The sequence below is a fragment of the Chamaea fasciata genome, unplaced genomic scaffold, assembly GCF_029207755.1.
Source record: "Chamaea fasciata isolate MVZ Bird 193981 ecotype frontalis unplaced genomic scaffold, bChaFas1.0.hap1 SCAF_24, whole genome shotgun sequence".
Taxonomy (NCBI): Eukaryota; Metazoa; Chordata; class Aves; order Passeriformes; family Sylviidae; genus Chamaea; species Chamaea fasciata.
Genome location: NW_027094109.1, coordinates 6,890,074 through 6,902,908, shown reverse-complemented (window position 1 = coordinate 6,902,908; position 12,835 = coordinate 6,890,074). Strand labels below are relative to the sequence as shown.

The 12,835-nt window shown below is 57.2% G+C and overlaps 4 protein-coding genes across 4 annotated transcripts in view; 1 reads left to right on the top strand and 3 right to left on the bottom strand.

The window, feature by feature from the left end:
* Positions 1-27: 27 nt before the first annotated feature.
* On the top strand, positions 28-3,987 carry IFT46 (intraflagellar transport 46). Its single transcript, XM_066203538.1, is given in 12 exon segments — positions 28-83; positions 85-130; positions 231-404; positions 479-615; positions 1,250-1,324; positions 1,420-1,513; positions 1,853-1,981; positions 2,368-2,489; positions 2,560-2,626; positions 2,874-2,934; positions 3,213-3,298; positions 3,656-3,987. Coding segments are annotated over 12 exon segments (1,155 nt in total). The 3' UTR covers positions 3,764-3,987.
* Positions 3,988-4,238: 251 nt separating this feature from the next.
* Positions 4,239-6,321, bottom strand: TMEM25 (transmembrane protein 25). Its single transcript, XM_066203305.1, has 5 exons — positions 6,237-6,321; positions 5,908-6,153; positions 5,369-5,839; positions 5,011-5,295; positions 4,239-4,912 (listed from the first exon to the last, which is right to left on the bottom strand). The coding sequence occupies exons 1-5, from the start codon at positions 6,319-6,321 to the stop codon at positions 4,656-4,658; spliced, it is 1,344 nt and encodes a 447-aa protein (XP_066059402.1). The 3' UTR covers positions 4,239-4,655.
* A 495-nt stretch (positions 6,322-6,816) lies between these two features.
* TTC36 (tetratricopeptide repeat domain 36) lies at positions 6,817-7,984 on the bottom strand. The gene is made up of 3 exons (XM_066203603.1): positions 7,812-7,984; positions 7,378-7,566; positions 6,817-7,307 (listed from the first exon to the last, which is right to left on the bottom strand). The coding sequence occupies exons 1-3, from the start codon at positions 7,921-7,923 to the stop codon at positions 7,039-7,041; spliced, it is 570 nt and encodes a 189-aa protein (XP_066059700.1). The 5' UTR covers positions 7,924-7,984; the 3' UTR covers positions 6,817-7,038.
* Positions 7,985-8,224: 240 nt separating this feature from the next.
* Positions 8,225-12,835, bottom strand: part of KMT2A (lysine methyltransferase 2A) — a 41,094-nt gene continuing 36,483 nt past the window's right edge. Inside the window, exon 36 of the mRNA XM_066203602.1 lies at positions 8,225-12,602. Within this exon, the coding sequence (XP_066059699.1) occupies positions 12,327-12,602 (276 nt within the window). The 3' untranslated portion in view covers positions 8,225-12,326. The remainder of the gene's footprint in view (positions 12,603-12,835) is intronic.

Sequence of the window (12,835 nt, the reverse complement as noted above, 5' to 3'; positions counted from 1 at the left end):
AGCCGAGCGCGGCGGCGCCGAGTCGCCATGGCGACGGCGGCGGCGGCGGCGGCGCGGCGGGACGGCCGGCGGGCGGAGGTGGGACGCGGGGTGCGGCGGGACTGAACGGGACGCGGGGGCGCGGGCGGAGGTAGGGCACGGGACACAGCGTGGCAGGACACGGCGGGCGGTGGATGTGGATGCCGGGCCGCCCCGGGCCGCGCCGCCCCTGACTTTGCCTCTGGGCGCAGCCCCGCCCGGTGGAGAACCAGCCGTACGACGAGAGCCTGGAGCTGCCTGAGGCTGAACCGGGGGCCCGCTCGCCGCGGGCGGGGGCCGCGGGCCGCCTGCGGGACTCCCGGCGGCCCGCGGTGTCTGTCGGAGCGGCCGAGCGCGGGAGCGGCGGTCGCGGCGGCGGAGGGAAGGTAGGAGCGCTGCGGCGGCGGGGCGGCCCGGCGGGACTCGGTGACGTGCCCTGAGCGCCGGTTCTCCCGTCCAGGAGGAGGCAGCGGCACCCCTCTCCGGCACCGCCACCTCCAGCGAGGAGGACGACGAGGACGATGAGGACTCGGAGGAAGATTCCTCGGAGAGCGACTCGGAGGAGGACTCGGAGGAGCGCGAGGCCGCGTTGGAGGGGTGAGCGGTGCTCCTGGCCGGAGGGGCAGCGGCGGAGGCTGGTGGGCGCTTTTCGGGACGCGTCGGCTCCTCCGGTTTCCCCTGATCCTACGAGGGTGAACAGAGTCGTGAGCATGGGGACAGGCAGCTCCTGCCTCCTCGTCCCCGATGCTCCAGCGTGAGGTGGTGAACCAGTCCCGGGCTTGTTTGCTGTGCCCAGGAGAGGCACAACTGGAATGATCCAAGGCGTAAGACAGGCCGGGCTGGCAGGAGAGGTCCAGAAAAGGAAAGGACCATCTCGAACGTGCCACTCAGATCCTCATAATTCTTCTCCTTTTCCATCCTTCTCAGCTTCAAAGCTATTGCTGAGCCATAATTGCTGTCCTCTTGCTGCCTTTGTGCAGAGCACTTCGCCCCCCTTTTGACAGCCCCGTGTGGGACTGAATGATCTCAGATATCCATCACTCAGGCGCTTTTCTTGGCCAGCAGGTCCAAAGCAAAACGGGGCCAAATAATGCTTTCCCTGGGCAAGAAGTGTTTGCCGGAGAGGACTTACTGCCTGATAGTTCAGCTCCCCACATTTGTCTGCCCCACCTGGGGCCTGGTTTCTGTTGTACAGAACTTACCACATGTTAATCTCACTTCCCTTTTTTAGTGATTTCAATCCAGCAGATTTTGACTACCTGCAAGTGTCTTCTGAAATCAAAGATCTCTTTGAATACATTAAGAGGTGAGTGGAAGGGTTGTAGCCTGCTCTTGGCTCTCCTTTGTGTCAGTTATTGCAGCACAGTGTCACCCGTGCTGTGGGGGTGGTTTTTTTTCCAGGTACACTCCCAAAACAATAGAGATTGAGCATAAGCTGCAGCCTTTTATTCCAGACTTTATTCCTGCTGTTGGAGACATCGATGCATTCCTAAAGGTACAGTTTCTTCATGTTCCCCTCTCTGTCCTGCCCCACGAACCGAAACAGAACGCAGGGTCAGAGCACGTAGGCAGCCAGGCTGTGCAGCCTGGGGTCTGGTCTGTCCCTGCTCTGTCAGACGTGATGGGCGGAGACCTGGAAAATACTCTGGTGGTTTGGTCACCTTTCAAACAGCACTTGGGTAACTTGGGGCAAAGCCTGGGTTTTTCCTTCTCCAACACAGTGCGCTTTTCAGGCAGCACTATGCTTAGGATGCACATCTGAGAGAGCCCGCAGGAAGGCCCTGTACAAGCCTGCCCTGTACTCCACAGAGAACAGGGCTCTGTTTTCCTGCAGGTTCCTCGTCCTGATGGCAAGCCTGACAACCTTGGGCTGCTGGTCCTGGATGAGCCCTCAACCAAGCAGTCAGATCCCACCGTGCTCTCCCTTTGGCTGACAGAGAACTCCAAACAGCACAACATCACAGTGAGTCAGGGAGAGGGAGGTCACACTTGCTGCACACTTCCTGGAGTAAAACCACAGCGTTGTATTCTTACAACTGAGAACTTGACTTCAAAAGCAACAAAACCAGACCTTTTGCTTTGATCCATAATTTTAAACTGCAGCGGATCTGAGCCTTGCTTCAGTCAAGTCTTGGTACAAACTCTGGGTCTGTTCACTTCAGGTGATGCTTTACTTCCTTTTGGTTGTTCATACCCAGTTTTTGTAGGCATTTTGCATGCAGAAATAAATCTGTTGGTAAAGTGCAGCTGGGAAAGAGAGAAGGCCTGGTTCACCAGGGGTGAATGCAGCTTTCCCCAAAAGCCCCAAAACACCATGAAACATTTCGAGGTTTATATTTTTGTTTTTAGCAGCAGATAAAAGTGAAGAGTTTGGAGAATGCAGAGAAGAACCCCAAAGCCATTGAGAGATGGATTGAAAGTATTAGTGAACTGCATCGCTGCAAACCTCCTGCCACAGTCCATTACTCCAGGTGAGCCCTGATGTTGGCAGTGGGAGGTTGCGTGTGATCCTGGAGTTGATGTTCTTCTCTTCCCTGGCAGGCCAATGCCTGACATCGAGACCCTGATGCAGGAATGGTCACCAGAATTTGAGGAGCTCCTGGGAAAGGTATATAGTCTGGGTGACCAGTAGTTAACTCAGTGCGTGGTCTTGGATACCATCTGCCATGAAAGCTGGGCGTCCGCTCCATCCCACATCCCAGTCCTCTTGGGCTTGTTCCTCCTCACGACTCTGCCCTTGGCAGAAGTTGGGCAGAAGCCCAACACTGGAATTCCCAGCTGCTGCCCCAGTGTCCTCTGCATGCTCCTAGGCTCCTGTGGTGTGGGAGCAGATCTGACAGCCCCATCTGTTCCAGGTGGGTCTTCCGACCGCAGAGATGAGCTGTGACCTTGCCGAATACATCGACATGATCTGTGGTGAGCTGGGGAGGCTGTGCTGCTGACTCAGTGGGATGCTGGCCTGGCACTCTCTCTGAAAGTGAGAGAGCTTTAGCTGCAGGCTCAGCCCTGAACAGTCAGGGTCATTCCCTGCTGCTTCACCGGGAGGTGGGCTCTTGCACTACAGGGGTCTGCAGTCTTTGCTGTGTGGAGCCCCAGGTGATGGTGGGCAGTGGGGAGCTCAGCCTTTCCTGACGATGCTCTGTGTGGGGCAGTGCAGACCAGGCGCCCTCACATGCTTCTGATCTCACCCGCAGCCATTCTGGACATCCCCGTGTACAAGAGCCGGATCCACCCTCTGCATGTCCTCTTCTCCCTCTTCCTGGAGTTCAAGAACTCGCAGGTATGCAGCTCCACCCAGGTGCTGCCTGCCCAGCTGGCAGCACTGCGCTGCTGGTCCCTTCACATCTGACTTTGTGGTGGCAATGGCAGTGTGCAAAGGGCTGGTGGGCCCCAGAGAACGTGTTCTCAGCTGCTCTTCTCCCTGATGCCTCTGCCTGACACAGGGAGCTAGGCTGCGCTCCGAGCTGAGGTGCCAAATTGTTCCACAGGCCAACACAAGCCAGAATGCATCTCCTTGGGCTGACTGCTGAGCACACAACTCACGCAGAGCCAGTGTGGCTGGCATGGTTCAGATGCGTGTGTGAGCTCTGAGTAGTGGGAGTCAAATCTTTGCATGAGCATGTTCTTTTCCCTGCAGCACTTCAAGCCCCTGGCTGATGGGCAGAAGGGCAGGAGCTCACCATCCAACCCACCCTCACAAGCAGCGGAGGCAGAGGTATTGAGCTTAATTGATGCTTCACATTAAAGCCTCGTCTGCATCACCGTCTGCCACTGGACACTGAAGTGTACCCAGAGCAGGATGGGAGATACCACACAGCAAATTGGAAGCCTCTCTGGTCATAAAGACATTACTGGGCTGTTCTGTTAGGGAGTGAGGCTTGACTCAGCATATTTTTTGCAGAAGCTGCCTAATGGCTCCATTTTTGACTTGTTCCCAAGGAGTTCAGCATTAAACCAGCCTTTCCCAGTGTCAGGCTCTCTGTGCCACAGGTGCTGCAGAGCAGAGGCTCCTTGAGCACACACTACAAAGGCTGGAGCAAACAGGAATAAATTGCACACTCAGACACAACACTCAGGTCTCCTCAGGGTGTTGCAAGCTCTGACCTGGAGATCTTGAATCTCCTCTGCTTCTTATTATTGAACCCCCTTTCCTATTGAAAGCAGTCTCTTAGCTCCTGTCAAGCAGAAATAACATGAGCGGCACCACACAGATGCTTGAATTCAATTTATTGCTGTTGGGACCGCTCCCCAGCCCCTGCTCCGCTGACCTCCCACCCATCTGCCACAGCAGCAGGTAAAGGGGTAAAGAGGATCGTGCAGCAAGTCACAAACCTGCTAAAGCAAAGCTGGTGCTTGGCTTTACCCCAGGAGGAATCGCAGTGCTAGAGCCTGGCTATCAACAGCTTTGATGCATTTTAATTGTAACAGAATATTGGTAAAGTTCATGGACTACATAAAACCATGCCTTCACTGACAGTGCAGCTCCCAGGCCCTGCCTTGCACAGCACAGCACAGAGCTGGGCCGGTTAGTTCTCACTTCCCATCACGGCCACCCTGGCACCCTCAGCTGCTCGGCTCCGGGGGCCGGTACGTACCCGGTGCTGGGCAGCCCTGGCTCACTGGCACCACACTGCAGCTCACAGCCAGATCTCATCACTGCTCATGCTGGGCACTTTGTAGATGCGCCCGGACTTTGGGAGCTGGACAAAACCTGCAGGACAAGGAACCCGATTTCCTGTTGGGGCAGCCATGGAGCTCCATGTCCCACAACACATTTTGGGGCTGCTTGCCCACCTGCTCCCCTTACCGAGTTTGCTGAGGACCAGGGAGTTTTGCAGTCCCAGCAGGGCACTCTCTTCTCCCCTAGCACTGGCTCCTGCATCCTTGTGCGAAGCTGCAGAGAAGCGAAAGGATGAGAGCCAGGACATCTATCCCTCACCCAGGTGGACCAGGGGCCCCACGTCCTGCTGCACTGGCACATCAGGGTTTTACCTCCATCTTCCTGTGCAAGGTCACTGAGGCGCAGGTTGGGCGGCAGGGACCGGGTCTGGCGAGGCAGACGTGTGCCCTGGGGCTGTGGGGGCTCAGATCTGCTGCAGTGGGAGCACTGGCTGGGCGGGCTGTCCCCTCCTTCTTGCCCTGGACCTCGCACAAGCTTGGGCAAGTGGCATGCCAGGCAGGCAGCACAGAAGCCCAGGCTGAGCAGGGCGGCTAGGGCCAGGGCTGCCCCAATGGCAACACCCAGGACAGGCAGCTCCACGCGGGCATCCAGCAGACCTGCACGGGCAGTGCAGACCCCTCAGCACCCTTCCACAGAGCCATTGCACCATGCCCACCCCTCAACAGTTACCTGTGGGCACGAGGGAGGCAGTGCTGATGCCCACACTGTTGGCGGCACTGACGGAGAGGTTTCCAGCTGTGCAGCTGAGATGGATGTGGAGCGAGTGGTTGGCCAGCCCTGGGTAGCTCGTGGCACCCAGCAGGAGAAACTCGGAGGTGTTGGCCATCACGTGCCCATCCTGGTCCACCCAGGTGATGCTGGCAGGTGGGTTGGCTTGTGCCAGCACGAAGAGCACCAGGAGAAGGCCAGCATCCTCGACCTGCTGGTAGTGAGCGCCTTTCTGCAGGACCTCCGGCTTATCTGGGTAAAAAACAGGCAGCGAGATGGGCAGGAGGGATGGGGGCAGCAAAGCCAGGAGCGCTTGTCTACCTTGTTTGCACAGGACTGACAAGATGCTGCCGTGCTGTGGCCGTGATGGATGTGGGTTATGGTCCTGCCTGAGCTGGATATGAGCCCCACATGCCCTCCCCACATCCCAGTCTGGAGCAGGCGGGCACCGCAGACCTTACACTGCACATTGAGAAGGATGGAGGTGTTGTAGGTCTCGCTGGAGGTCGGGTTGGTCAGGGAGCAGTCGAGCTGGTGGTCAGAGCGCTGGCTGGCGCGGGTGAGGATGCCGGCAGCGTCCGCAGTTGAGAGGTTGACCTCCTTTTTGTGACCGTTGAGGTACCAGGCCAGCGTGGCACCGGGGACCGGCCGGGGAACCCAGCAGGTGAAGATACGACCCTCCCCCTCCTGCAGCGTGCACACTGCTCGCGGCTTCTCGCCAGTGGGGGGGCGCAGTTCCTCTGGTGCTGCCAGAGAGCCCACGGCACGTGAGATCTGCGGCAGGGGTCCTGCCCCCGGAGTCAGGCACCGGACCCCACCGCAGCCTCACCTGCCAGGCTGAGCGCCAGGAGGTTGAGCACCGGCAGCAGGAGGAGGGCAAGCGCAGCCCCGCGCCAGCGCCTGGGACACCCCATGTTATATCGGCCGTGCTCAGCGCTAGGAGAGAGGCAGCTAGAGCAGGGGCAGGGGGGCGTCCACCACGCTGGGCTCCGGTGTTCCAGCACACAGCAGGGGCGGAGGATGTGGCCCAGCCGCACCTTACCTGCAGCATTGCTGCTACCGTGTCCGGCCCAGTCTGCAGCGCGGCTCTGCGCCTGGGCCCCGGCACGCAGGGCAGTGCATGCGGCGCAGGGGCGGGCCCCCGCTCGACTGCGAGCGCCCATCGCTCCGGCCGGGCCCCCGTCGCCGCCTTCCCCGAGCCGGATCGCTGCGCGCAGCCGCGGGGTCACCCTGCCGCCTGCGGGAGCGCCGGAGGCCGCCGAGCGGGGACAGCGTGTGCGCGTCCCCGCGCCTGCCGCCTCCCGGGAAGAGCGCCCTGGTTTGCACCCACCGGGCCACCCATCTCAGCGGGGCTGTGCGCCTTTGGGAATCCCACCACAGTGCCCGCAATGTCACCAGCGGAGTCCGGGTGCCGGGAACAGAGGGAGGTTTATTCGGGGTGGAGCAGAGCGAGACAAACACAGCAAGGTGCTTTGGTACTTTCCAGTCCCTGGCTGTCAGCCAGGAGGAGGAAGGGAAGCTCTAGCACCCGAGGTGGCCCTTTTCTGGCCGCCAGGACGTGTCTGCCTGGGCCAGCTCAGGAGCACGGCGCTACCCGGCCCACTCGCTGCCCGGCCCATCTCCTGCCCGTCTCAGTCGCTTCCAGTGCCATCCGGGTTGCGCAGCCGACTGAGCATCTCGCAGAGCATCTGGTTGCAGAGCGCAGCGTAGGGGTTGAGGAGCACGAGCTGCTGCCGGGCGAAGGCGCTGCCCAGGCGCGCTGCGCGCTCCAGGTCCCGCCGGGCATCCTCGTCCCGCGCCTGCAGCCGGTGGATGAGGCCGCGCTGCACGAAGCTCTGGCAGGCGGCACGCCCGCAGCCGCGGCTGAGGCGTATGGCAGCGTCCAGGTCCTGCAGGGCACCTGGCAACGAGGGGAGGCATTGGTGGGGGCTGGGGGTACCGGGAGACCACCCCCACCTGGTGCCGCTCACCTGCCACGTCCCCGCGCAGGCGTAGGGCTTGGGCGCGGTTATTGTAGGCGGAGGCGCGCTCCGGCAGCAGGCGAATGGCCTCGCTGAACCGCTCCAGGGCCGTGCTCAGGTCGCCTGACTCAGCCGCAGAAACCCCCTGCAGCTCCAGCTCCCGGGCTTGATCCAGCAGCTCCAACGGAAAAGCTCCCGCTATTGCAGGGTAAATGGGAGACCTTGACTGGGAAGTGGAGACACCCGGACGACCCACGGGGCCCAGTGCTACTGCCACCCTGCCCTCCCTATCCCGGCAGGGAACACACGCAGGGCGGAGCGCTGAGGTGCGGCCTCAAGCAGGCACTGCTCCCAGCCTGCAGAACCCCCTTCCCTGCCCACCCGCTTGCCCCCTGGGGACCCTGCTGGCCATTCCAGCGAGAACCTGGCCCAGCCTCATTCACCTTCGTCCTGGACATCCTCCTCCTCCTCCTCATCCAACCCTGGGATATCCCCAAAAGGGGTGCTGGGGTTGAAGATGGTCTGCAGGACAGCCCTGTCGTTTGCCGTGGCCATGCTGCTGTGTCACCGAGGCCTGTGGCAAGGCTGCCGGCACCAGCAGGCTGCCACAGCCCGGTTAATGTTTACACTGCCGGCCCCGCTTCACCCTGCCTCGTCCTACTGCAGCCGGGTGTGAGGCCACACCGCCTGGCCAGCGCCCCGACAGCGGCCCAAGGTGACCCCCACGCCGGAGCCGAGGGCTCCTCACGGAACACCCCGCGCAGTCCTTGGTGCTGGCCAGGGGCTCCCAGGCTCTGTGAGCGTCCTGGAGAAGTACCAGCTCCTCAGTTCTCAAGAAGAAATGGAGAGAGCCCTCTGCAGCAATAAACTTGACATGTTTATTAATTAAACTATCACTTAAATAAAAAAAAGTGCATAGAAAATAAACATGTTTAAAAACTCCTTTTTTTTTTGTTTTTTTTTACAACTATGTACACTTTTTATTTTTACATTCAGTCTTTTGCAGAGCTTTCAGCATTTTTTTAAACTATTAAAGTATTTCCTTCTTCCCTGTGGCAGGGAGTTAACACTGATGTACTTTAGACATGTTTCCTCTTAAAAAAAAAACAAACAAAAAACCCCCCAAAAAACCAAACAAAAAAAAAAAAAACCCAAACAAAACAAAACAAAACAAAAAAAACCCACAAAAAAAACCCCAAAAAAACCCCCAGAACCAAAAAAACCAAAAAACCAAACAACCAGAAGATTGGAAGAACACAAGAAAAAAAAAAGTTTTGTTATACATGATAAGTTGTCAAGAAATGTATTTCTAGAACATAACCTTGCCTTTGCAGAGTTTTTTTTTTTTTCCTTTTTTTTTTTTCTTTTTTTTGAAACAATTATTCACCTACCTGTAGTTACTAAAGAGACTGTAAGTTCAATAAAAGAAACACCACAAGTATAGTTCTCGGCTGATAGACGAAGCTACTGTACCTTGTTAAAAAGATACCAGGAAAGCACAGAGCACATTTTTCCCTATATGTAGGTGGTACCCCAACATTCATAACCAAAACAAGAGGAAGGAAAGGAAGAAACCAAGTTGTACAAGTACTGACTGTAACAAGAAGGGCCAGGAAAGGCAGAGCCACCCGCTCCCAGCTTCCAGCCCTGGCTGCCGGTGGGGAATGAGCAGCAATGCTTTCCCGGAGCCGTGAGCAACTGTAACACAATCCTTATCTATAGTGTTAAAGAGAATTAAAAGCCATGAACCGATACTGAACTAGGCTTCATTACACGGTGCATTACTATATTAGTTCCTATATATATTGTATTTATAGTTATAAAAAAATTTGCAAGTGTTGAGAGTGGACCAGTGTATGGGTGAATGGCATGATTCTGCACAGACCATCCTGCTGAAGAACTTGATATTGCTTTGAAATGAAAGAAAACCAGAAAGAAAAGATACCCAGCCCTTTGCAATGACCCGCTTCTCCTTTAAAAAAAACATGTCGGTTTGTACAAAAAAACCCAAAAACGCCCTAAGGTTCCTTTTTTAGTATTTTCAGATACCATGATCTGCGTCAGTCCTTATAAAATATACATTCATACATGGGGAGCTGGGTGCTCCTGGCCAGCCCGGGCTGAGGGCAGGTGGGCTCAGCTGTCCCGGTCGCCCCAGCCCCGCTGCCCCTTGCCCCACGGGCCCGGGCTGGCCACGGCGGGTGCAGCTCCCCGGGGGTACAGACAGTTTCACTGGCCACAGCGGCTCCTGCCGAGGCAGCCGCAACGGGAATAGCAGCAAAGCGGGCAGCCCGCTGGCTCGGCCGGTCCCGGCGGGAGGAGGTTGCCTGGCACTTGGATCTTGAGGGACTCCTGAGGCACAGCGCTCCCCTCGACCCTCCTTCCCACTTCTCCCCATGTGGGGTGGCTCTGGGCAGCGCTTCCCAGTGGAACCTCCTCCTGCAGCCAGGAAATCAGGAGGCGGCAGCAGCGCGGGGCTGGGAAAGCGCAGCTGAGCTCTGGGTAAGTTCAGGGGCTTTGCCATGGCAAGGGCTACGCCCCCGCCCCATGTCAGAAACGGAAGGGAAAGGGCCAAGAGCAGCTGCGCCCGGGGCCGCGGGGCCCAGATCCCCTGGGTGGGCACTCTCTGGCCTCCTCAAAGTATGTGCGTTCCCAAACTGTCAGTGCATCAAATCATCTCAGTAACAAATGCAGCGTCAAATGTGACCTTGCTTTCAACAGTTACCAACAAATTATCCTCACACAGTGCAATAACAAAAGGAAATCGGCAGGTCCTGAACCTTCGAGTGCTGCTTTTCCTTCTCAGGGCAGAAGAAGTAGTCTCAAGACCAGAGAGGTGTAGATGGGGGATGCCCCTCTGAGAGACCTGGGGAGTCAACAGGCACTCCTGGTCCCTTCCCCACCAACTGCCAGCGCCGGTTCAGAGCAGCCCCCGGATACATCAGCTCCGGGAAGAGTGGCTCCTGTACTGACTGCAAGCTAACCACTAGGAAAGCTTGGAAAAGCGAGGGCACTTTCTGCTTTCCCTTCTGCGCAGAAAAACCCATCTGCCTTTGAAGGACAGACTGTGGCAGGAGGTGTGTGTCTCAGACTGGCCTCCCAGCAAAGAGGTATTGAGGGTCAGGTCTCATCCTATCTTGCTTTTCCTTTTTAAGCCTTTGCAGGATACCAGCATGGGCAAGGCAGAATCAAACTTTCTGCCTGAGTCACACACTGTCCTCCCACAGAGCCAAACTCATACCATGCTGGGCAGCTCTCTCTCCTGCCCCATCCTTATGGGCAAATACAGTTTAAGGTCCAGTCAACCCTCCCGGAGACAGTTACTGAAGTCAAAAAGGCAGAACAAGAGTAGAAAACAAAACTAAAGCAACCCCCCCACTGGAGAAAGGCTCAGACTGTGTCCAGCCAGGTATTTCCTAGAACCGTCCTATGAAAATAAAAAAATCATTAAAAAGAGATTCTCTTAAATTAGGATAATACCACTGTAAAAAGCCTCGTCATAAGTGCTTTCCCCTATGAAGTGCTTCTCATAGAAAAATATACAAAATATATTTACATTTATAAAACCTTAAATACTAAACTGTAAACAGAACAGAGCAGAATCCAATGTTGTCACTGTCAGGCTTGGGTCTCTCATTTGTCTCTCTCTGGTTTTGCTCTGAGGCACAGGGCAGACCCCATGGGGAGGAGGACTCACACTGCTCCAACCAGGACAGTGGTGTCCCTCAACTTGCTCAGACACGGCCTGGCTCCTCATCCACTGTGCCAATGCCTCACACGTTTCCTATGTGTTTTGGGATGCTGCGTGGACGAGGCCGGCTGGCGCTTGGCCTTGCCTTTGCAGAGAACTTTGGCTCCGTTTTGGTGCCCTCGCTGTGTCTTCTGGGGAACACAACGTGACTACACCCAGACAACTGACCATGACACGGCTGCAGGGTCACTCTCCTGCCTGCCCCCTCCAAGGCCTGGGACACTGCGGCATGGCGAAGCAGAGTGGGTGCCCCCGCACCAGTCCTTCCTAGCTCCTGCTCTGCAACCGTGTGCGGCCAAGGCCAGGGCTGGCTTGCACTCCCCTTCTCTCTCTAGAGAACTCTGTCCACTTCCTTGAGACACTGCTGGCCGGCTGCACCAGGAGCTTGCTGGACAGAGGAGGAAACCAGCTGCTGGAGGCAGGACCCAGAGGACCACTTCCCTCCCACATGGCTGCGGAGCAGGAGTGTCGGTGAACAGGAGGCTCTGCTGGCAAAGATTTACAGTGCCCCAACTGTTGGCAAAAGCCCTCTTTGCCAAAGAATGCCAGGAGTTCCCCTGCTCTCAGGCAGGGATTTCAGACAAGATGCCAGCCAAACTCTGCTTGTGTCCAGTTGTGGGCTGCTCTGTTCTGCTCTCATGAGCAGCGAAGCCAGCCCGCCCCGTGCCACAGAGCCCTGCGCAGGCGGCGCGCCCACTCCCACGCACACATAGTGTTTCGCAGACACGCAGTCCCAGGGAGCGGCTGCTGAGGCACAGCCCTTCTCCCCAGGAGGCAAGCTCAAATACTGCGCTACCCAACCACTGACTCAGCCCTAGGAAGGAGAGCTCCGGCCAGGAGACAGAGAGGGACACAACCCATGACTGCTGCCCTGTGCCTGGGGTGACCTCCCCTCTCCTCTCCCACTCATTAGCCCCACGCTGAGAAACAAATATGGAGGCGGGGGAAAATGAGAATAGCAAAAACATAACCATGCTGAGGATCTTCTCCAGCCGCCCATGTCTCTCACAAGGGTGAGTGTGCACATGCGAGACATGAAGATGTGGACTCGGACAAACACAGCCGCCAGTCTCGGGTCCCTGAGCCCAGTCCATCTTCACTCCTGCTCCTGGCCTCTCTGTCCCATCCCGAGTGGCCGGGGAGGGGCTCACTCGAAGCTTTGGTTCACCCCAGGCTCTGCAGGGCTCACTTACAGCTGATGGAAGTTCTAGTTTAAAAACTTCCTGCACTTCTTGGCACCGCAGTTACAGGGCAGTTTGTTGCTGGCGTCTTCAATGGGGAACTTATAGTCATAGGTGAGCTCTTCCCCTCGGTAGATTTTGCGCATGGCAAAGATGACGATGTGTTTTTGGCCATCGATGTTGATGACCCGGGAGTAGCAGTTGGGCTCGCAGGAGTGGTTGATGAAGCGGGCCGCGTTCCCGTGCATGGTGGCGTCCACCACCTCGGAGTCGTCAATGCGGAACATGTAGCACCCGATGCCCTACGCAGGGAGGACACAGGAGGATGAGTGCAGGCAGGGCAGCACAGCCAGCCCAGCAGACAGCCCAGCTCGGAGGCTGCTCGGAGGGAGCGTCGGCAGCCTCTCTCCACCGGGCCTCACACGCTCCTGCCTGAATCATTTCACCCCACATTCACTGAGACTAATCTGAGACCCTGCCCAGACTACAGAAGGGAAATCACAAGTGCCTCTAAAGCTCCAACAAGAATGAAAAT